Genomic DNA, 23,458 nt, shown 5'->3' with positions numbered 1-23,458 from the left:
TAAATCATTTTTGGCCCTTCCCCCTCATAGCAAAAAGACCATGACATATAACTTGTCCCAAAAGGGGACAATTATAATGAATGTCCAACTAGTCTAACTAATGAAGGAATTCCATGCCGTCTTCTCACAGAACCTGACAATCAATACTTTCCTGTAATATTTTTTATAGCAAATGTCATGATAAATGTTTGATGTTATTTGTATGCTACTTTGCCCCTCTAATAATGGGTGTAATTTGTGCTTAATTCAGTAATTTTTATAGAAGATTACAGGTCCATTCAAGGATTTGAACATTACATTCAAAATATTGTATACATTGAAGCTTTTTAAAAAATGTTTATTCCTACTTTATCATTTTTCTTTTCCTTTTTAGACAACATAATTGATATATCTATATATAGTGTCCTTTTATTCATAAATTACTTGCTTGTTTAATATACTTGTTAAGTATTTTAAAGTGTCATGACTCCCGTTTATGTTTTCTTTTTTCTAAAGTAATATAGTATAAAATTCCTTCCACATGATGTAATTACACCATGACAGATCGGTCTTTCTCAGTTATACAATATAAGGCGATTACTGCTGACATATGGCAGATTCGGATTTCAAACACCCTTAAAATATTCAATTCTATGACTTATATGTGATACTTTTTTCTTGTTTAAAAGTCAATTAGGTCTGGTGACAGATTGCGTCTATTCTCGCAGTCTTATCCAGTCTGATATATATATGCATGTGCTCCCAGCTGTCTTACAGATAACCTTGACATTATAAGGAGACAAAACACGAAGAAGTGTCAAAGCAATTTATAATGATGAAAGTAGTGTTATAAAGTACCACTGAACATTAAGAAAACCGCAGAATGCTAAAGATTTTTGCGACATTACTGAAGTTTTTAACATATGTCTTTGAAACATTTTAAATATTTCATGTTTCAACTTTCTCTTTTCTCACTTGTGTGGATTTCCTTTAATGATGATGGGGTAAACTGAGGGAAAAGTATCTTGAAAAACTATCATTTCAAGATTCTTCAGGACTGTGTGTGTAATTCCCATTGTCAATATACAAGAGTTTAATAAGATTTTCAATTCAATTTTACAGTCTATCTCTAGTGGCAACAGACTTGACTTTTATATATACAATTTAAATGTGGAATTCCAAAAAAAGATTTCATTTCTTTACCACAGAAAGTAATAAAAAATCTTATTACTTGAATTGTTCTGGAAATTTATAAATTGTATACCAGTTTATCCTTTTGTACATGCAGCAGGGGCGGATGCAGGAATTTTCGAAAGGGGGGGTGCTAACCCAGGGCAAAGGGGGGGTGCAAAACATATGTCCCGATACAAATGCATTGATCGGCAAAAATAAAGGGGGGGTGCGCACCCCCGGAAACCCCCCCCCTGGATCCGCCACTGTGCAGGGTGCCATTACTAAAAGGCAACTGCAGTTTTGTGGTTGTTTCGTTATTAACCAAGATCTAGATCTTACCAATATAATCATTCCAAAGAATATTAAGTTCTGCATGGTAAGCTAAACATCCCTTCATGGTATTCAGACAGTAATTGTTGCATGGCTTGGTTTGTGTAAGGCCTCGGCACTGTGGACAGTAGGACATTCTCATTAATGCTTTGGTACAGGCTGGTGTTGGTCGAAGCTAAAAATAAAATGGCAATTTTACTTAGTACAAAAATATGAACGACACGTACTCATTAATCATTCAGTTTTAACCTTAGTTTAAACTGTTTGTGGAAGTTATATTTTCATAAGCCTTTTCAGCAAATCTAAGTTGACAACTGGTGAAAAATTCTGACATTAGCAATCAACAATCAGTGAAAACCTCAAAACAATATTTCAATCTGATGCCTTCATTTATTAAGTATTAAAATTAAGCAATCTACACCCCAAATTCCTGACAAAGAGAGAATTAAGCCATGATGCTTTGGATCTCGCTGAATTTACCAAACAAATTTAATCAAGTGTTTACCGGCCCAGACCAGTTTCTACTGGATTCCATGGGGTAACTTATTTAATTTGGGTATTCTTTAATCAATTAATTGACACTTATTGACTTAGTAGTAAATCATTAATTGAAAACAAAATTAACTTCCATTAATATATGCATGTCCTCTCAACACCAAAAATCAAGATATATGATACTGAACTAAAAAACTTCATTATAAAATGTGTATTCCATTCTGATCAATTGGTAATAAAGAAAATCTTGATTGTTACCACCACTATCCTAGTTATAAAATCAATAATTATTTTTTTGTTTTACTCCATGTGGGCTGGCACAAAGGGTGACTAATATCAGAATGAACGCGTCTGCGATGACATTTACTCAACTTCTCAACCTAAATCCAATATTAAACATGTGATATCATATTAAGATATATTATATATTCATCATAGTTTAATTAAGATATGTTCTAACTTTCAGAACCCATTGCATAATCTAGTACAGGCTGCAATTGCTGCAACATATTGTCGAGACAAAGTTAAGACCTCAAGAAAGACATGTCTGATACGTCTGTGACCAATTTTATCTACATACACCTTTATTCAGATGCACCCATTCATAAGGACATTGTTTCAAAAGAGCTTTATTTGGAAGATCCCATTGATACAGTTATGAACTGATACTTCACATAGAATTTAAATACAGACATTTCATGATTTTGTTTGAGATAAGATGGGGTAATTTTCATTGACATTTATATGCAATTATGGTAAAGGCATCAAAGACATGGACTCTGCATTATTTATAATTTATTAGCCTTAAAAATCAGTGTTAGCTAGACATGGATGGTTTAGTTAATTTTACAGATCCACACAATTTTTCTAATAAAAACTTTGTCTGCTATATCTGTCCTAATCTTGTCTATGTCTGTCCTAATCTTAGCCGAAACATATACTCACACTTCTACAAATGCTTGCCTATGAATTTGTAAAAACATGAAAACATTTAATCTCAGTTCTTTCATGATTAGTCTTGCCTCTAACACTTTAAATTTTGTAACTTTTTAGTTTTAATCTTTTTTTAACAATCAATGAAATTTATTTTTAAATTGTATTAAAGAGCTGCCTGACTCAAATAAGACCAGAGTATGACTACAAATTTTTTTATTATGCATACATCTATCTGCCCTGCCTATATCATTATCAATATGTTGTGCCTAAAGGAAATGTATGTGTTTTATTGGTGTATCTAAAGAATTGTTCGAAAGATTTGCACGAAATCACAACAAAATGAAACCAAAACAACTGTCTTCCATGAGCTGACTGATTGGAAAAGTAACTCGGTCATTTCAACTATTTAAACCTGTGCTTAGACAAATAAATCTACTGATTTCAATATCTAATGCAATAACTGGAAAGATTTTCATATAACTGGGAGACTTGAGCCTAAAAATATGTAGTAGTCTAAAGAATAGACAGAAAACGAAATTGCATAACAATGCACGCCTCTATCCATAATTTTAAGAAATCCTACTTTCAGTCAAGTGTAGTCTGAACTTTTTTTGTGTTGTTATGAAATTTACATTCTATATGTACAATCAATTCTAATTTGATTTCCTCAAGCTTTTTACAATCTATGATGAATAAGGTATATAAATAGGCTGATAAAGAGTAAATGTTGTTCGTTTCAATTTAAGTACTTAATGGACTTGTTTTAGAGTTACAGTACCAAAATAAATGTATTTCAAGAGTACTTTTTGACACATTTAGTTCTTAAGTGTCTTATGTATAATATATTGCCACTCATTTACTTTTTGTACAAAGTTTTACATTTACACCATCAAAGATAAAATAATCTTAGCAAAAATTAAATAACTGCAAGTAAAACATGCAAATATGATAAAAGTGTTTTGAAACAGCCATTAAATCACTGCACCTCAAGCCATTTTGTATGAATAAAATATTACAATGTAATAAAATGTGAACTGAGTTCACCTGCTGCTTTCATGTTCCCTATTTAATGTCTACCTTCATCTATATGAAGAATTCAACCACTGTTTACAAATAAACAACTGTCATTTGGAAAATAAAAACAAAACAACCTTTAGTAAAACTTGAAGGAGATTTGTGTTCTCAACACTGTTTCAGACCATTCACTGCTACATGGACAGTGAAACATGGTAGAATATATAATTGTGACATGATCAATAACAAAACCATAGCCCAATTCACGATCCATCCCCTTCAAACAAGTACCTACATTAGATAATCTCTAAGTCTTTTCATATATTTCTTCAAATTAGGATTAGGAAGAATAGACTGGCAGAAACATACATAAGAGGAAAAACTCAACTCATTATAAGAGTTTTTTCTGATATTTTTACCACTGAGGAAGTTCACAAAGAATGACAGAAATCTGAATCACAGATTCTTCCTGAAATTTGTTGAAGGACAAGAGGACATGTGATCAAACTACAATGATTCATCAGACAGACCACAACAAGTCTAACCAAAAATGTGGGAAACAATCTTATCTGTGAAATCAGGAAAAATTAGCAAATTTCCCTGTACATTGTTCTATTATTATATCATTTTTTCCAAATTTAGTGATTTTGTTTACTCTATAAACCTAAATGTTAGAATAATCAGGTACAAAATTTAAGTCTGAAAATGTGGCAATATTTTTTTGTTTTTATTGTGATTATATATAAATTCCATAAAAGGGGATCAGACATTTTGTTTATCTACATGTAATGTTTGTTTATCTATTTTTCAACAGATGAGTGGCCAATAACTTTATGCTTGCCCAAAGTAGTGATAGCATGGTAGTGAAAAGGAATAAATGCTAAAGAACACATACATGTACAAATGTAACAGTTAATTCAAACTCTTCACAGAATATTTACTCATCATGGTGTGATTTTTATATAGGAACATTTATTTGAATGGGACTAGTATCCAGACACAGATATTCAGACAGACAAGCAAATGAACCTACTGACATAGAATAAAAGCATGTTTAGCTGATTAAACAAGTTTTATCCTAATTTCACAATATCGATGTTATCCAATGAATTTTCCAGCCTAATAAATTTGAAGTCTATGTTTTGGCAAGGCTTTTGTAAGCCTTAAAGTTGTTTAAATGCAAGGTGTATATTATACTTAAGTATGCCTATCAATTTTCCAACCAGTATGACATGAACTTGAGGCAATTCATTTTTCACAATGAAGGTCAAAAACCTCACTGAATTCTATTCCTTATCAATCTTTGTCCAGACTTCATAGGACAAGTTGCATTGGGAAAGATCCTTTGTGTCAAGAATACTTAATCTTCATTCTTCAGTAGTCTTGTGGAGATATTTTCATCACATATGCAGTAATTTCAACACATTCATATAAGTACAAGTTCTAAAGAAAAATATATTTGGTGGAAAAATTTACCAGGCGTTTAAACACGGATCAATTTTTTAAAGGTCAAAAAATTACATGTGCACATGTTTTCAGCTAATGAAACTAACTGGTTTTGATCTTTTTGATGTTTTGTTTTGTCTATTTCTGAAAAACATCTGAAGAATAAAACAAGGAACTTTGGAATTAGTACAACATGTAACAACATGATGAAATTCCTGGCCTCTGCATGCTAATGAATATATCTTTGGACTTAAGGATTTAAGAAAATCTGGCTTGATTTGCATGTCAGAGTCCAGACTTTTAAGTATGGACTCATCTTAATGAGAACTCTTAACTGTGAATTTCGGAGGGAAAAGACTTTTTTCTGTAACATCAATGTTTTGTTTTCTTCCATACCCAAGTGTTCAAATAATTTCCCCAAGTTTGTAGCTTCACAAAAATGTGTTTCATACAGCGTACCTGTGTGAAACACTGAGATAACTGGAGTCAATTGTATGTATTAGCTTAAGTAAATAAATGTATGAAAACTGTAACCTATGCTGGCAACAGAGAAATGTTGTTTCATATCACAAAGTTCAGATACAGAAAACAGCAGAGTTGTGTTTGTCTTTCACAGGGGTCAGGATGAACTTGTTTGCAGAAGTTTACAGCCTATATGTTTTACTATTACACTTCAATTAAAGTATTTGAATCAAATATATTAAAACTGTTGTGTACATGTTCGTGGCATCACAATCTCATAATTCCCAATCGTTACATTTTTTTTAACGATAATCTAAAATAATTAACCATTCAAACTCCAAATATACAAAGAACCGGTGAGAAAATGTCTTATCTAATGTTGGCGTTTTCGTTTGGATGTGAAATTTTTTTTTATATGTTTATATAATTTCATACATGTGGTACAGACAAAATTTTACCTTTAGGCCTTGTAATTCATAACAAAAATTTACATGAAAAAAGTTCTTTAGAGAATGGATGCAAGTCTTTCTTTCCCAACATTAGGGATCAAATATTCTATGGATCATAAGCCATGAGCAGAGTAAACTATAATACTTTATTCTTAAATTAAATACCTTTGCAACTTCTAGAATGACATCTCTACCAATGGCCAAACCTTGCACAAATGTTCTTGCAGCAATAAAAGATCGCCTTACTTGGCTGGATAATTTTTGAGGCACAGCTCCAAAAGGTTTCAACTGGTCCATTTTGCTAGTCACACACTTAAGATAAACATCATCAAATTTATGTTGAACATTTAATAACTGGAACATTCGCCGCAATAAGTTTTCGAAAAATTTGTCTAATGTGGAAGTAAGGCTTTTGTCTGTTCCTTTATAATACTTGAGTAAATCTTCAAATAATTGTGTAAATATTTCTGCATTTTCTCTATAAAGTAACCCATATGTTTTAACAAACATTTCATGTAAGTCTTTCTTGGCATTGTGTAATAATTCTGTAAAAAATTCTGAAAAAGAACAAAACAAAAATTATAAATTTACACTGCAAATAGGGTGTTACTTTATAATATTCATGGCAGTCATTTTCATTTACCAGTGAATGTTGGTGACTGTACATGTACGTGGGTAGTTCAGTTTGAAACTACTCTACACAATTATTCACTAAATTATGTATACAGTTGTGTATATACTCACCAGAAATTACCCTGTTTAAGTCATATAATTTTTATTTTGAAACCCCCAACCTTGGCCCATGTGATGCATGTATTCAAAGTGAAATTTGCTACTAGCATAGACTGTTTTATAAAATGATGCAAAGAAAACAAGTGAATGCATGGTGCTATAAATGTAAATTATAATTAATCTCTTTTTAATGCTTAAATTGACCATTTAACTTAACTTCTTTACAGTATTAACTTGAAAGCCTGAGTTCATCAAACAGACATAAAAGACTGTAATAGCCATGCATTATAACTGTCCTATATGACTTAAAGCTTTTATTCCAAGTATTTTGTTGAATTGAAAAAAAGTCTTTGCTAGCTTTTATTTATTCGTCATTTTTATTGAATTGAGTCTTTGGTAGCTTTTATCTGTGCACAATCTATCCCCAATGAAGTTATTAACAGTAGCTTTTTAATCTTGAACAATATACTTTCACCCAGTGCCATTCTAAGACTTATACACATATATCCCTATTTAACATTATTAAAGTACACGTAACAATGACCTGTATTATCTTAAGGCATTCAGAATGTTTTCATTTCAATTTCATTCACATATTTACGATTGTTCATCTTTGATTTATATTTGCACTTTGATGTACTTTTCATTGATCTACCTTATGCACATTTCTGATCTGGCAGCTACAATAAAAACATGTTTTTGATATCATTTGAGATAGCCTATCAAAATGCATTACTTGAGTAACAGGCTTTCAAAGCAAACAAAATATATGACGCAGATCAAATTCAAGTTGATCCGGCCATATAATTTATTCTCTTCATCTCACAAACTAAGTTTCAAATTTTTATGAAAGTAATATATTAACTCAGTACATTGTATAAATGCATACTAATGCATACCAGTTGCCTATTGAATTAGAAGAATATACATACATTTAAGCTCTGTCATATTTACATAAATAATATAAGGTTGTCCTTCCACTTATAGGAAACCTTTAAGCATGACAAATTGAAATCAGGGGTTAAGATTCTCATTTTCTGCTAATACAATGAAGAGGTTGTCGGACTGATAAAAATCCTCAACTCTCATTCAGGAATTCATAAATATTAAAATGAATTTCGAAAAGCCAATACACATATGTACCCAGCAGTGATAACCTCCTTAACTTACTAAGATATCAAATTTATGTACAAAAGTGTCAGTTCTCAGGTCACATTTACATCATATTAAATGCACATAAGAAAAAAATATTTTATCAATGGAAAATGAATGAACATTCCAATAGTGTGAATTTTTACAGCAATATTTCTAACAAAAGAAAGTTTAAAATTTTGATAAATATATACTAGACTAGTACACATATGATTAGTTGGCAAAAAATTGATATAAAACTTGCTTGCTTTAACTCCAACTTTTGTCTAAAGGTCACAGATTTTAACTAAGGTTTGGCTTGGTAGTTGCATTATTGATGTATACCTGCATTGCTTTCAATTCTTAAACAGTTTTGAAATAGAAATTTTTAGTTCAGAACACTTTGAAATTATTGTGAAAACTGAGATGATTCAAAATAAAAACTTCCATTTCAAATTTCAATATCATTATTAGTATGCAGCATTTCCTGAAATCACAATAATCAATATTGCATTTGTGTCCATGCCATAATATCGAATAATTGCAATAATAAATACAACCAAAGATTCTGAACTAACAGACCAATTTACATAAAACATTAGCCATTAGTGGAATGGAAGAAAGGAAAAATGTAAATGCACATGTGACATGTGTACATGTACATCTTAGAACTTATATGCTTTTATCAACATATGGTAACTGTTTCATGTACAAATGTACAGGTCATTCAATGAATAATTGTCGTGTACATGTCAGTCATGTAACCATGACAGTGTATCTACGGAAGTCCTTTGAAAATCCTGTGGTCAACCAGAGTGTCATTTCTATCATTAATATTACATTACTCAGACAATGTCCACCTTTATTGACCTGTGGATGTAACAGATGACCATTATATGAGATCATGATTTCTAATCGATAGGCATTTATTATAAGTTACATATGTAACAGCTTTTAACAAAAAATCTCTCCTTAATTACTACATTTATTTATCTGTCTGCACGTCTCAGCCAGATTACAATTACAGATGTAGAAGCCAGTAACTCTGTCATGGGTCTTCCACGGCTGTCTTTTCATAATGGCACCAAACCGTAAGAAAATTTACAGATTTTTTGGCATTGGGATTTTTACAGATGATGTTGGTGTTAGAAAGTTTGGCCTCGTTTCATACAATATGACTGTTAATTAGTTTTCCACCCTACCATCAGACATAATGATTTCCATTAACAGTTTGGTATTGCACAAAACCATTTTGCTGATTATTTTTCTCAGACTTGGAGTTGATTAGTCGAAGACAAGTGAGGATAATTCACTTGCGACAACATTGGCGATAATCAACGATTTTTCCTCGATACATCTTAATTCCATTCTGTGAATGGATATCAGATAATCACAAAGATGGCTAGGTATCCTAATCCTCTTGTCAACATGGCTTATAGAAATATGCATCTTTGATGAAGACATGATCTATTATTTATTTATCTACCTTATTAATTAACAATCCTCAATAACACTTTCAACATCAAACAAAACCTTATTGATTAGATAAGACACAAAGAAGGTCCAAAGATTTTTCTATATAACAAGGTTATTAAAATGATAAACATACCACCTTCAATCGGGTTCAGATTTTCTCATTATTTTGAAAACCATAAAGAAAAATTTCTAAGGGACTAATACAGTATTATATATGTCTTTATGACTATAACTACATTGTATATAAGCTTTATACATGTAGATGGGTAACGATTTCATAGGGAATCAGTGTAAATATGGTTGAGCAGAAGTAGTAATAGCAATGAGTTTCTTTAACATACATGTATATATACCAATCATCACAACAAATAAAAGGCATTTTGTTGTAATATTCTTGTAAAACATGTATATTAGTTTTGTTTACTTTGTTTCAGAGCTATTTAGAATGGAGAAATATTGACCTTAGAACTAGGATAGTTGGAAATTTTGGGCAAGAAAAGCCAGAAAATTGGTTGACACAAGACTGATCTTTGTTTAAATGTACTTTTAAGTAGGCAGCAATATGATAAAAGGGGAGTGAAAGAGTACCCCCTTTTTCAGATACAAGTGTAAACTTGCATGTACCTTTTGTGTATAGCTCAACTCAGGATAATTTTTTGCTTGACATTTAGTAAAGACTCATATCAAAAAGACTTACATACATTGACCTTTTTTGTTTGGTATATGCTGCTATTTCATTGAAGAATACCTCACATCTACTTAAAAAAAATATCTAAAACTGATTCTTGTTAATGTCAGGATTTTCTAGATCTACGCAAATTAGAAATGAAGATGAGAAACAGACTGTTTGAAGGCTGGTTTAGTACAATGTATGAACTATATTCTGATAGGGTCAGCATTTTCTCCATCAATAGTTAATGAAGTGGAACACCTGAATGTCTGATCCTTCAAGCTGACATTAGAATAAAGATTTTGTCAATCATTCAACAAAGATCAGGAAGAACTGAAAATAGCCAAAAGGATTCAAGTGTTCATTTTCAAAGATACATTCATATCAAAACCATGTTTCTCTGATTTTGACACTCATATTTTTTGTCGATCATTCAGATCAAGTAAAAAGATGCTTAAGGATTGAGAAATGATTCAAGTATTCATTGTCTACCAGTTTTCCACAAGCATCTTTACAGACAAGACTGTTGTCTTTCTCTTGTCTAAAAAAACACCCAAGAACTTACCATCAAATTTTCTTGTTCTTGATACAAAAGTACTCTGTACATATCTAAACGACTGGTCTACTAAGCTATCATATTCCTTGGCACTTAATTCACGTAATTTAATTTCCATGTCTCTTGTACAACATGTGTACCCATCTCCACGTGGACACACCTCTAAATGGTCTCCTGAAATCACACAAAAGTTTATATGTCAAAAATTTCAGTTACAAATTAAATGTACAGACAGTATCTTTCTTCATCATTATTATAGTCGATATTAGAGTTCCTGCATACATGTATGTATGTTAAACAGTTAAGCTGACCACAATCATAATCGAGTAGATTAGGATTCAATGTGAAACTCTTCAAAAATATTTTAAGATAGGATTTCAATGCAAATGTTATACATATGTTATATATTCAATATAAGACTCATAAACACAGAAGACATGCAAGACACTGTTTAAAGCTGCTTGAAATTTAAAAAAAAATAAAGGAATACATGTACATGATTGAGAAATTTAATAAAACCTCACATAGAGTCAAAAGTTTCAATATTAAAAGTGCCGGAAACTACCTCAAGAATTACCCCTCCCCTACCCAAGTGTTTGGACTTCTACAATTACTATTTTAACCTCAAGTCAAATTCTTCACTGTCTAATTTTCACCTTTAAAACAGTACCATCTAGTAGAACCCTATTAATTAAAATTTTCCTTATTTTGTCATAATGAATTTATCATTAGGCAAAAACTTCTTTAGCAATGCATTACATGTCTAATGAAAAAAATGCATCCATTTGAAATAGTGCATACCACCAGTTAATGTACATGTAATTAATTGTCACTCTTTTTTTACAATTATGCAGATGAAACATGAATTACTACACCATGGAAACTCTCTACCTAAGTGATATACAGCATACAAAGTGTTGTAACAATATACAAAAGTAACAGGATTATTTTCTTGCAATTAACAATCACACATCTTTGATAAATTTGTAATTACCTTACAATTAACAAATTGATTGACCAAATATACATGTATCTTCATCAATCAATGCCTGTGGCTAATCTTTTAGACACCTGATAAGTTTCAGTGATCACAGATAACTTCAGACATTTCTATCAATTTCTGTTCTCAGAGGTTATAAACTGATAATTTATCTTCAAAACAATGAAAATTATTTCACTTATTTATGATTCAAAATTTGACAATTGTCTATATCTTTCCTTTGTCATGTTTGTTGAAACTACTTAAAATAATTTTGAACGAAGTGAAACAATTTATGCTCCCTATGGCCATTTTAAAACAATAAAACTGCAAAAATATTTTTGTCAGTTAAATAATTTGTACGTCTTGTATACATACATGTACACGTAACCTCAAAAACTTTTCTCATTAACATACATTTTTTGTACAAGTATAAAGCAAAACAAAACTTGATAAATAAAAACTTGTGCTGTCCTGAAGTAAAGTGTATCTTATATTATTGCATAGCAATATAATGTGTCCCACAGAAAGTAACCAAAAGCTTGTGTGCAAAAAATTCCAATATTGCACTAGTGCAATAAATCTTCAAAATTCATGATGTCACCAACAACAAAATCTTAGTTTAAACCAATTTTTACTTTCAAATATTATATTGCTATACAATAAAAGGGTTATTGCATGAATATTGGGGAATATTGTCCCTTGTAGAACATACATTGCACTTGCAAGCTCATGCAATATAAAATTCTTCTCGGGACAATATTCCCCAATATTCATGATATTCATGCAATAACCCTATAATATTATCTGATACTATGTTTAATTTATGGATACGGTATAGGTATTTCATGTCAACTTGCATGCTTCTGTTTCATTCAACCTTGTTAAATAATAGCAAAAAAATAAACCTATAAATTTTATTTTAATAGACTAGACACAAATTTAACTTTAAATGTTTTACAGCAGGTCAACAAGTAAACTGGAATCATTTAAATGCCTTTTTGCTAAAGAAAATAATTTTAAATTTTTAACAGCTAGTGAAGCGAAAAATTGTCTGCAAATGAGAAATTGTAAAAAGAAGATCTTGTCCTGTGATCATCTCATGAGGTCTGTCAAATACTATAGATAAGGATCTAGGGATAATCCACCTTCAGGGAATTTTGACAAGTTCACAATCACTAGTCATAGTGTGACAAAATAATTACTAAATCTTGAACAAAGCTATGTACAATAATTACATGTAATACCATTTAACAGGTTTTTTTCAGTAAATAGCCTTAAGTCATCGGAGATCACATGACACTCAGGGGTAATTTTTTGTAAGGGATCAATTTATTATTTGAAATAACTGTAAGGTAATCAGGCAAACACTTTACAAGTCAAACTAAGAAAAATATTTAGTGACTTAATCCTTCTTTTTAAGTGCTAAAGCTTTGATCTAGTATAAATAAGGATTTTTAGTATGTTTTTGTAATGTTATTGCAATCTTAATGTGTGAGATTTGACAATTTACTGTTTACTTCAAAAGGAAAAACATAAGACAATCCATACTTATATTAAGGTGTCACAGAATATATGTAAACATGAAGTGATATGACATCCAAATGTTTTTTGCAAATCATGACAATTCTGTGTGATGCACAATCTTAGTTTTTCAACACACATTGAATACTATAAATTTTGTAATATAATTTAAATCTCTGCAGGACATGTAACCCAACCCAATCCTATCTTCAGTTTTTATCTGAAGGAATTTAGTTGAAAAATATCCAAAAAATATTTAATTCCATCATTCATTTTGTACATGTGTAAATAGCTTTCAGGTTCAGTTACAATCATCAAGTTTATAAAAGACAGTACATGAGAAATTGATTTAATTCTTTGCCTTAATCACAAAGGTAATTTTTACAGGGTCATCAGATGTCCACTTCAGTTCATAACAGCAGGTGCCCTCAGTGAATTAAACATGTCAGATATGTGACCTGTAATTATCACATGTATTATACAATCCAATGGTGTCCCATAAAAGGTTCACATAAGAAGTGTTACATTTTTTACCTCCATCACTTTAGTGAATGATAACAAGGGCCATGATACTGTCAATATCAGGTGATAATAAATACAAAATGTTAATTCATATCATGTGAAAATTTACATAGGTAATCAGCTTTATATTCAAAATACCAACAATTTATGCAAAAAAGTTTTTCGCACAAAGGTTGTCTTATAAACTCCAGGAACAAAAAATGTCTCAGTTTTCAATTGGTTTTGTAAGGAATGAACAATATACACCTAAACTGTTTGACAATTTAGGAACTTTTAATAAATATAAAACAACTTTAAAGCTGTGCAATGTGTAAAAAACACTGAAAATTTTGGGAGGCATATGCTATAGTTTCCTCTATAACTAGAGTTAAAATTTCTTTTGCATGTACATCTCTTAATCTGTATTCATCCCAAAGTATATTCATAGTCTACATGTACAAAAGCAGACATTCAGCATTACATGTACAAAAAATGTATATAATACCAAATTCAAAAGCTTCAGAAATAGTTTAAAATTCTTTCAGATTAAACACAATGGTCATTATCTAAACCAATGGCCAGAGAATAGACAAATTTACATGTAGTAGAAAAATGATTTACGATCTAGCCAGGGGTAAACAACACAAGGGTAGTGTTTGATGTTGTTGATTTACTCACTTTTTCATGGAAATTTAATGTGCTGATTACTGACCTTTTATTGTGCTTTATTGTAAAAGTGATTAATACTATAATTTGTACCTGTCCAACTTAAATGGTCACTAGTCGTAAAATGGCTTTACACTATAACCAATACTCAAATTAGCAGGATAAAAGCCAAGGCTCAATTTAACAAGAATGTAGCTAATTACGTGTTTGTGCACTCTGTACAACATGTGTAATCATTTTAAACATGCATGAACAATGAACATTTAAAGATAAATGCAATAGGGTTATATTGGCATGGGACTTGCCAAAACAATCACCTCATACATTAAAGGATGCAAAAATGGGGGAACCTCACATTTTTTGTTAAAAGAAATTTTAAAATTGTGCAGATGAAAATTAATTGAAAAGGTAACAATATTTGTTTTCACTTTTAAATCATGTAATTCTTAACTTTACATGTAAAAGGTAGTAAAGACTAAAAATCTCTTATTGATGAAATTAAACCAATGTTGTAATGAATGATAAATAATAGCTACATGTATAGACAATAATTGGAACAGAGGCATTATAACACCAACTTCTGATCAACTATAGCAGGTCATTTTATACTTGTTAACCCATCCTGAAATAAGACTTAATTGCACTCTCTGGGAAGACAAGATTTTGATCATTTTTCTTTCAGACTTTAAATGATATCTTGAGACACATAAAGAGGATTAGCAGTAGACAATATATCCTTTATGTAAAAAAAAGTTTGCTGTAGGGAAAACCTTCTTTAAATTTAATTGTCGACTTACACCCAACAAGGATTACCTACAGGGCATATAGATCTTCAAAAATTTCAAATATTTTAATGTTAAGACTTATATATATATGTAATAATGGCATTGTATACTAACCTCATGTAGATCTACAGTTTAAATTAATGAAATGTATTTGTTTTTGTACTATAACTAATTGAGAAAATCAGAACACATATTTAAGTGTAATATTAATAAAGAAATACATTGGTTTATGATGTATGATACTACCTGATGATTTGTTTACTTAGTTTGAGATCTGGTCTTTGTGAGTGTAAATGTTAGCAATGCTGTCGATGTTAATTTTGTGTAGAATTTGTGGAATGAATGAATGAAAACACGTGTTTTGTACCTGATATTGCCTGGATGGGAACTTCATTTTCATTTCCTCCTTTTTCTGTGTAGGCTCTTTTCACCTCAATACAAGGTAAACTGTTCAAACAATTAGCACACGCGATAAAAAACGTCAGTACACACCAACACAACCCTTGATTTACTGTCAGTTTGGCGGCCATTATATTTTTCTTCCGACAAAAACAAAAGATTTCTGTATATTCACCTTACATTTGAACAGAAAGTACACAATAAAAATATTAAAACATAAATGAAATCACTGATTATTATCCATTAATTTGAATATTTATGTAGTAATCCACATTTTAAGTCGAATCATTATCCCGTTACTCAGTTGTGATGACCATCTTCCATATCTGTTTACCAGTCTGCTGTTCCGTTGACCTCCCCCGGCAATATGTACACAAATAGCCACTAGGAGCTGTCAAAACAATCAGAATTGATATGTCAATTTTAATTTGATCACCAAAAGATAAAAAGTGAACAATCAAAGACAAATGGAAATATTGTTTTTTTGATTCTTCGATAAAAAGTGAAATATTTGAAACTAAAAAATTGGGGTATCAATTGGAACAGCTCGACTTCCTTCTCAATGAGTGCATTAAAACAGCTGATGTGATTGGTTGTTTCACAAGTAGTGGCATATATTAATTATAAAATGTTAGGTCATCGGTGCCAAGTTATAAAAGGGAGTAAAGTGTCAGTTTAGATAAATGAAAAAAACTTTAAAAAAAGCTTAAAATTACGTGATTTTTTTTCCATTGCTTAAAACAGAGAAAAAAAAATCTCAATTTTAAACTTTTTTAACTGGAAAAAACTTAAATCCCACAAAACGTTAACTGAATAGAAGTTTCCATTATCACCAATATTAAGACAGTTAATTCTAAAGAAATATGAAAAAGTGAAAATAAAAAAGAAAGGAAAACGGAGATAATATGACCTAACGACAGGAAAATCATGGCCACACCTAGTCAAAATATATATCAGTTTTACCTTTTACAGATTCCAACTTAAATTAAAATCCTTAATAAATGACCATATTTATTTACTGGCTTAGAAAAGCCTGTTTTGGATACATTCACTGATTCTGATGTCGAGAATAAACTCTTTAATGTAGACCCTTTAAATGTTGATAACCATGTAACTACAATCACAAATCAAATCTGTAATGCATAAATAAATAAAGTTTGAAATTGATATATGTATGTTATATGAATAATATATAATTAAAGAGATAAATACTCAAACACCACATAAGAGAAATGTTTTTCTTCTTCTTCTCCTTTAGATAATCCTAAATATTCAAACAGATTAGCTGAAGCCAAAATATCAAGCATGATCCCATTTTAATTAGACTGCTCTTGAAAGTTTAGTAGCACTGTGCGTTCTTAACAAGGATGGTTTCAATATTCACAGGAAAACATTTCATTTGTAAATAATAATGAAGACATAGTTCTCCGATATAACTCACATTTTCATCCGAATACGCCAAACCATGAGTATAGGCCGGTCAAAGGGGTATTGTGTAAAAACAAGTTCACATACAGTAATATAATAGGTATTATGTAATAAGTAAAATCACAAAAATACTGAACTCCGAGGAAAATTCAAAACAGAAAGTCCCTAATTAAATGGCAAAATCAAATGACAAAACACATCAAACGAATGGACAGCACCTGTCATATTCCTGACTTGGTACAGACATTTTCACCACTCGATAAAACCTGTGAAAAGCACATACGTATCATTGTTTTCGACTAGATGTATTTATGTTACAGAAGCACCAAAAAGGGTGACATGTTGCCATACATGTTAAATTGTAAGTGTTTAGCATATCATGCAGACATATCATCTTATAAAAAAATATGAACTAAAATTTTGACATATACACGATATCAGATTGGTCTTTTGTGTTATTTGACTTATCTACTACACATAATATAAAGATATTGATATTTAGTAGCAACTTCTGGGTTTTCAGTGGCGGATTCAGAACTTTTCATAAGAGGAGGCCCACTGACTACACTGGCCGACTTAAATAGGGGGCTCGCTCCAGTCAAGATTCATGCAGTGATTCCCTATCATAACCAAACATTTTTTTCCACAAAAGGGGCCCATGGAATAGCCTATGGTTTTAATAAAAATGTGATAATACATATAAATTGTATCTGAAGCATAATAACGATTACTCTTCGTAATAGCTAGATATCGGTCCGGGATACCAGGCTATAACTTACATGCAAAGGGAGTTAACTGTTATAATTCTGAATTGTATATGAGTTGCAACTGATATTTTATTATATGTTTTAAAAAAATTTCCAGCTCTTAAAAGACACATTGTAAACATTTGTTCTACGAAGTTTTGGCAATGACCTTACGCAAGAAAGATTATGGTCACTAATTTGGACAGTTGATCATGTATATAAGTTATGTGTTCTATTAACGAAATGTAGCGTTTAGCACACATATATTATATAATTTGTTTCGTTTGAACAAAAGTGAAGTGCGAACGTAACCTAATCTAACATGTCAACATATTTTGCTACTGGCCGTATATGCTACTGGCCGTATATGTCACACGGGAACATGCCAATATTCCGTAACCATGCCGAAAATCCATTTATCAGAAGAGTACACGCAAAAAAAACTTCAAACAAACAAAAAACTCAACAACAACAAAATCGGATAAAGAACTAATACGGAAATGGATCAACGGAAACAGTTTTTTTTTGTTTCTGTGTGTATGAAAAAAATGTTGCCTAAATTTGGACACTTTCCCCCTCTTTAAGTGACAACTATCTAAATGACTAAAGATAGACAACTGCAAGCTTACCGAAGATACAGATTACCTTTATCTACACTCTCAATGAAATCAGCTGTAAACCTCATAACATTAAAGACACTGTATACGGTAGCGCAAATGTGAATAAAAGGAGGTATGAGGTAAAGTACAAGAACCAAACGACATCAGGTTTTAATAAGATATGTAACAGTTAATTCGGTCCGAACGTAAAAGTCCTCGGACCATGTTTCCTAGTTATTCAAGTCCATGATCATACTTTTACTGGAAAAGCTGGTAAAATATATATTTAAAAAAAAATTGTATAAAATAGAACGATGAAGACTGAACTGAATGATATTCTTTAGTACTTTATAATTTCTTTATAATATATATGTTACAGTGAATTTGTATAATCAGGGATTATGTAGAATCCCTGATTTTTCAGAGAATATATAGAATCACTAAATTCATTAGTAATTATACATAATCCCTGAAAATGACCAGTGATTTTATATAATCACTGATAATTTTAATTATTATTCTACAAATTCCCTAATATATATATGATTTCAGGGAATATCCATAATAAAAAGCTCCAAAGATGATGAAACAAATTATATATATTTTTTTCATATTCCTTGAAAGTTTTCATTCCTGATCTACTATGTGAATCTTGCGTGATGAGTTTTTACCTTTATATGTTATTCAAGTGTTGAACCTCATTATGTTACTAACAAATATAAAGCTCGACACAAGCACAGATGTTGCTTGGGTTGAAGAAAAAATATGCCTAGGAGTTAATGCAAATTGCAGAGAAAAAACAAAATGCAAGATATTGATATCTCATACCAATTCCACTACTGGTTCCAGGAAAGGGAGATCCCAAAAACTAAATGACATTATTCACAAAAAGACTGAAGAATACTAACGCCTTGCCATATAGCATGGAATCCTGCTCGGATCTTTAATACAAGAAATCAGTTTGAGATTTTTTCCTTCATATAATCCCTAAACTAACCAGTGATTATACATAATCCCTGAAAAAATTTAGGGATTCTACATAATCCCTGATTATACAAATTCACTGTAACATATAAATAGCCAGTATAAATGTGAACAATTCTTAACTTCAGGAGAAACGAAGCATTGAAATGTATGATGGCAATGGAGCCATCGTTCATATACATGTACTAAAAATATTAGCAAAAGCGGATGTATGTCTATCTCGACCGGAATCTCTTTTATCTTTTTATTTTTGTTAACAAAGACATACCGTTTACACAGAGGAGAAAGGAAGTGGAAAGGGATTGTGAGGGATAATCCGTTTGAAAATCGTTGAACGCTATTGACTGTTTTGTTTTAGGCATTTAATATTCAATCCAAGAAAAGGAAGGGCCAATAAACCCGGAATTTACTTTACACCAAATATAAAAAAGAAGATGTGGTATGATTGCCAATGAGCCAACTCTCCACAAAAGATCAAAATGACACATAAATTAAAACTATAGGTCATCATACGACCTTCAACAATGAGCAAAGCCCATACCACATAGTCAGCTATATAAGGCCCCGAAATGACAATGTAAAACAATTCAAACGACAAAACTAACGGCCTTATTTACTAAAAAAAATGAAAAAAGTCTTTCAATATATACTTTAATGCATACTGCTACAACTCAAATAGGCCAATGCGAGTACTTTAAGGTTCTAACACTATTATGCCTCATTTATAAACAGACCAACTAATTATAAACACCAGAAGATAGTGCCATTTCACAGTTTTGACACGTTTTGAGGATTAACAACAATTGTATAAGAAGGACATCGTTTTGCAAATTCGGAATTATGTTTGAATTTAATCTATGCATATTTTCTTTCGGATACAAAATTATTCATTTTGGTTCAACATGTAATATATACGCACGAAATGGTTTTGCCATTTTATAAAGGACTTTCCGTTTTGAATTTCCGTCGCAGTTAGTTATTTTTGTTATTTTGTCATTTTTGCTTTTAATTCGTATAAATTTTCATTTTCTAAATGTCTTAAAAGTCAATAAATAATTTCATCTGGCAAAGTTGACCATAGTAAGTGTATATAAGAAAATCGAGAGCAAACCGAACAGGTGATTCCCCCACTTGACATTCAAACAAAACAAAACACACACACACACACACACACACACACATACCAAAAAAAAACCCAGAAAAAACCCTACCAATTACTGAATAGAACAATGGAATAGGCAGCTGAAATATATCAAATTTGGTGCAAAAGTAATGATAATATAGAAATGGATCCACTACGAACGGATTATTTTCACTATTACGGACGTCCTCGAGAATATGATTCTTCTAAAATGATTGAAAAATGGAGCATTTTCATGAAACATCGAAGTTAGGAATTGAAAGCAAGAAAATAATTCACCTGAGCACGAAAACGTAATGATGAAACCTCAACGAAATTCCAGGAAACAACAACAACAAATGAGAAGTTTAGTATTCCAGAAAAAAAAACAATATAAAGAAAGCCATAACATTTAATGTTTAGCGATGGAAATCTTGAATTATCTTCGACTAGTTATAGACAACGAGGATGTTAAACCGCTGTGAATCGATGGAATTTTTCTTCCATGGAATGATAATAGGGGCAGACATGAAGACAATAGGATACATAGAATATTAATTTATTCACTTCTTACATTAATTGTACATATAGGATCAGCTCATACTGAATCTGAATGTCGATACCATATGTTACAACCCCCTGTTCCTGTCAGACATTTTGGATGCAGTAATACCAATTAGACAAAAAATAATATTTATACATGCTATGTTTATAAGACATATACCCTTATCAATTCAATTAATTTAAGTTAATATAAAATACAGGCAACATAAGAGAGTGGAATAGTTGGCATCGCGATTGAATGCTTCCAATGGTACGAAAAAAATGACAATTAAATGAAGCAACTGGTCAAGATCTTCAGGATTCATTGGACCAGGGAAACTAAATTCATCTACGTTAAATTAAGGTAGAAGACTACATAGTTTTAAATTGTAGCTCCACACAAAGCTTTGATGATCGAACATTTATCGTCTCGTTATGAAAATGAAAGAAAAGACAGCAAAAAAAAACTTTTTTTAAATCACAAAATATCAATTCAAATCAATAAGACAAATTAAAACATCGGCGTTGCCTAAAGTTGTGAGATTTTATAATATCCTGTGGTTCATAAGTGTTTCTCGTTTTTATATAGATAAGACCGTTCATTTTCCCGTTTGAATGGTTTTACATTGCACTTGTAATTTTTGGGGCCCTTAATAGCTTGCTGTTCGGTTTGAGCCAAGGCTCCGTGTTGAAAGTCGTACCTTAACCTATAATGATTTACTCTTATAAATTGACACTTGGATGGAGAGTTGTCTCATTGACACTCATACCACATTTATATCTATTGCTATATACTATTTATATCTGAACCACTTGACTTGGGTGGACTTATTTCTCCCGTTTGATTTCATAGTACGTTTTGAAAGTATTCAATAAGTTCTATCAGCTTTTTTGTTTATCTTATATATGTTTCTATTTGTAGTCCCTTCGGCTCATAAGGTTTTTGTTGTAGTGTATGGTTTGTACTATATTACATGTATCAATTGGTGTAGGCTTTTTTTAGTTGTGACTTTTGTTTTGTTAGTTTAAACCAATTTTTATTTTCAAATATTATATTTCTATACAATACAAGGGTTATTGCATGAATATATGGGAATATTGTCCCTCGTAGAACATATATTGCACTCGCAAACCTCGTGCAATATAAAATTCTACTCGGGACAATATTCCCCAATATTCATGCAATAACCCTATAAAACTCATACGCTATCTCTTTCTCATCTCTTGTTCAGCATTTATATTCGAATATATTACACAGAAAGCATATAAACTTGAGAGATTGGCAGCTCACTCAGGGGAATATTTAACTTACAGAGAACCACGAGACAAACCAGCTTAATTTGATAACACAGAAGAGAAAAGTGAAATAGAAATATCAGAGGAAAAAATTGAACGTGGTGAAATAAGGAAAGCAGTATGCAAGTTCAAAAATGGTAAATCAGCTGGAGTAGACACCATAAGTGCAGAACTCCTAAAGTCAGATGTAGAAACAACAGCATCAATTCTACACACAATACTTGGTAGAATATGAGTGGAAAAAGTTATACCTATGGACTGGGAAGAAGGACTTACTGGTTAAACGTGATATGAAGAATTGCAACAACTGGAGAGGTATATTTTCACTAACTGTACCCGCAAAAGTGTTCCTTCGAGTTATTGCCAAGCGAATAATAGATGCTTTAGATGACATCATGCGGAAAGAAAAAGCAGGTTTTATAGCCAATAAAGGGTGTAATGACCACATATTCACACTCAGAAACATCATAGAACAGTGCATATAATGACAACACACATCTTCATAAATTTTGTGGACTTTAAAAGGGCTTTTGATAGTTTGGACAGAGACAGCATGTGGGGAATAATGAGAACATACGGAATACCAGATAAAATAATTAACATGATCAAACTATTTTATAACAACTATAGCTGTGTCCTATACAATGGAATCCAATCCGCCTGGTTTAATGTACAATAACGAGTAAGACAAGGATGAATCATCTCTCCCCTTCATTTCCTCATTGTCATCGACTGGTGCATGAGAAAAACACTTGGTAATAGAACAACTGGAATAAGATGGTCGATGAACACAATGTTAGAAAACCTATATTTTGCAATCGACATATGCCTATTATTAACGAATCGAACAAACATGCAGAACAAAACATCAATACAATATGAGACTGCTCTGTCTGTAGGTTTAAAGATAAACACACAAAACAAAAAGATAATAAGCCTAAATGACAAAAATACAAAACAACCAATAACACTTAAAGAAATAACATAGATGAAGTGGAAAATTTTACATATATTGGCACCAATATCAGCCAGGACAACA

At 31.2% G+C, this 23,458-nt stretch overlaps 1 protein-coding gene across 1 annotated transcript in view; it reads right to left on the bottom strand.

Annotated features, from left to right (window-relative positions):
* The window catches only part of LOC139514184 (glypican-6-like), a 36,203-nt gene extending 19,913 nt beyond the window's left edge, over positions 1-16,290 (bottom strand). Inside the window, exons 1-4 of the mRNA XM_071302984.1 lie at positions 15,672-16,290; positions 10,859-11,023; positions 6,450-6,841; positions 1,492-1,657 (exon numbers count right to left, since the gene is read on the bottom strand). Of these exons, the coding sequence (XP_071159085.1) occupies positions 1,492-1,657; positions 6,450-6,841; positions 10,859-11,023; positions 15,672-15,834 (886 nt within the window). The 5' untranslated portion in view covers positions 15,835-16,290. The remainder of the gene's footprint in view (positions 1-1,491; positions 1,658-6,449; positions 6,842-10,858; positions 11,024-15,671) is intronic.
* Between the last annotated feature and the right edge of the window lie 7,168 nt (positions 16,291-23,458).

Source organism: Mytilus edulis, chromosome 3, assembly GCF_963676685.1.
Source record: "Mytilus edulis chromosome 3, xbMytEdul2.2, whole genome shotgun sequence".
In the NCBI taxonomy this organism is placed as follows: Eukaryota; Metazoa; Mollusca; class Bivalvia; order Mytilida; family Mytilidae; genus Mytilus; species Mytilus edulis.
The sequence above is the reverse complement of the archived record's forward strand: the minus strand, read 5'-3'. Positions and strand labels throughout refer to the sequence as shown.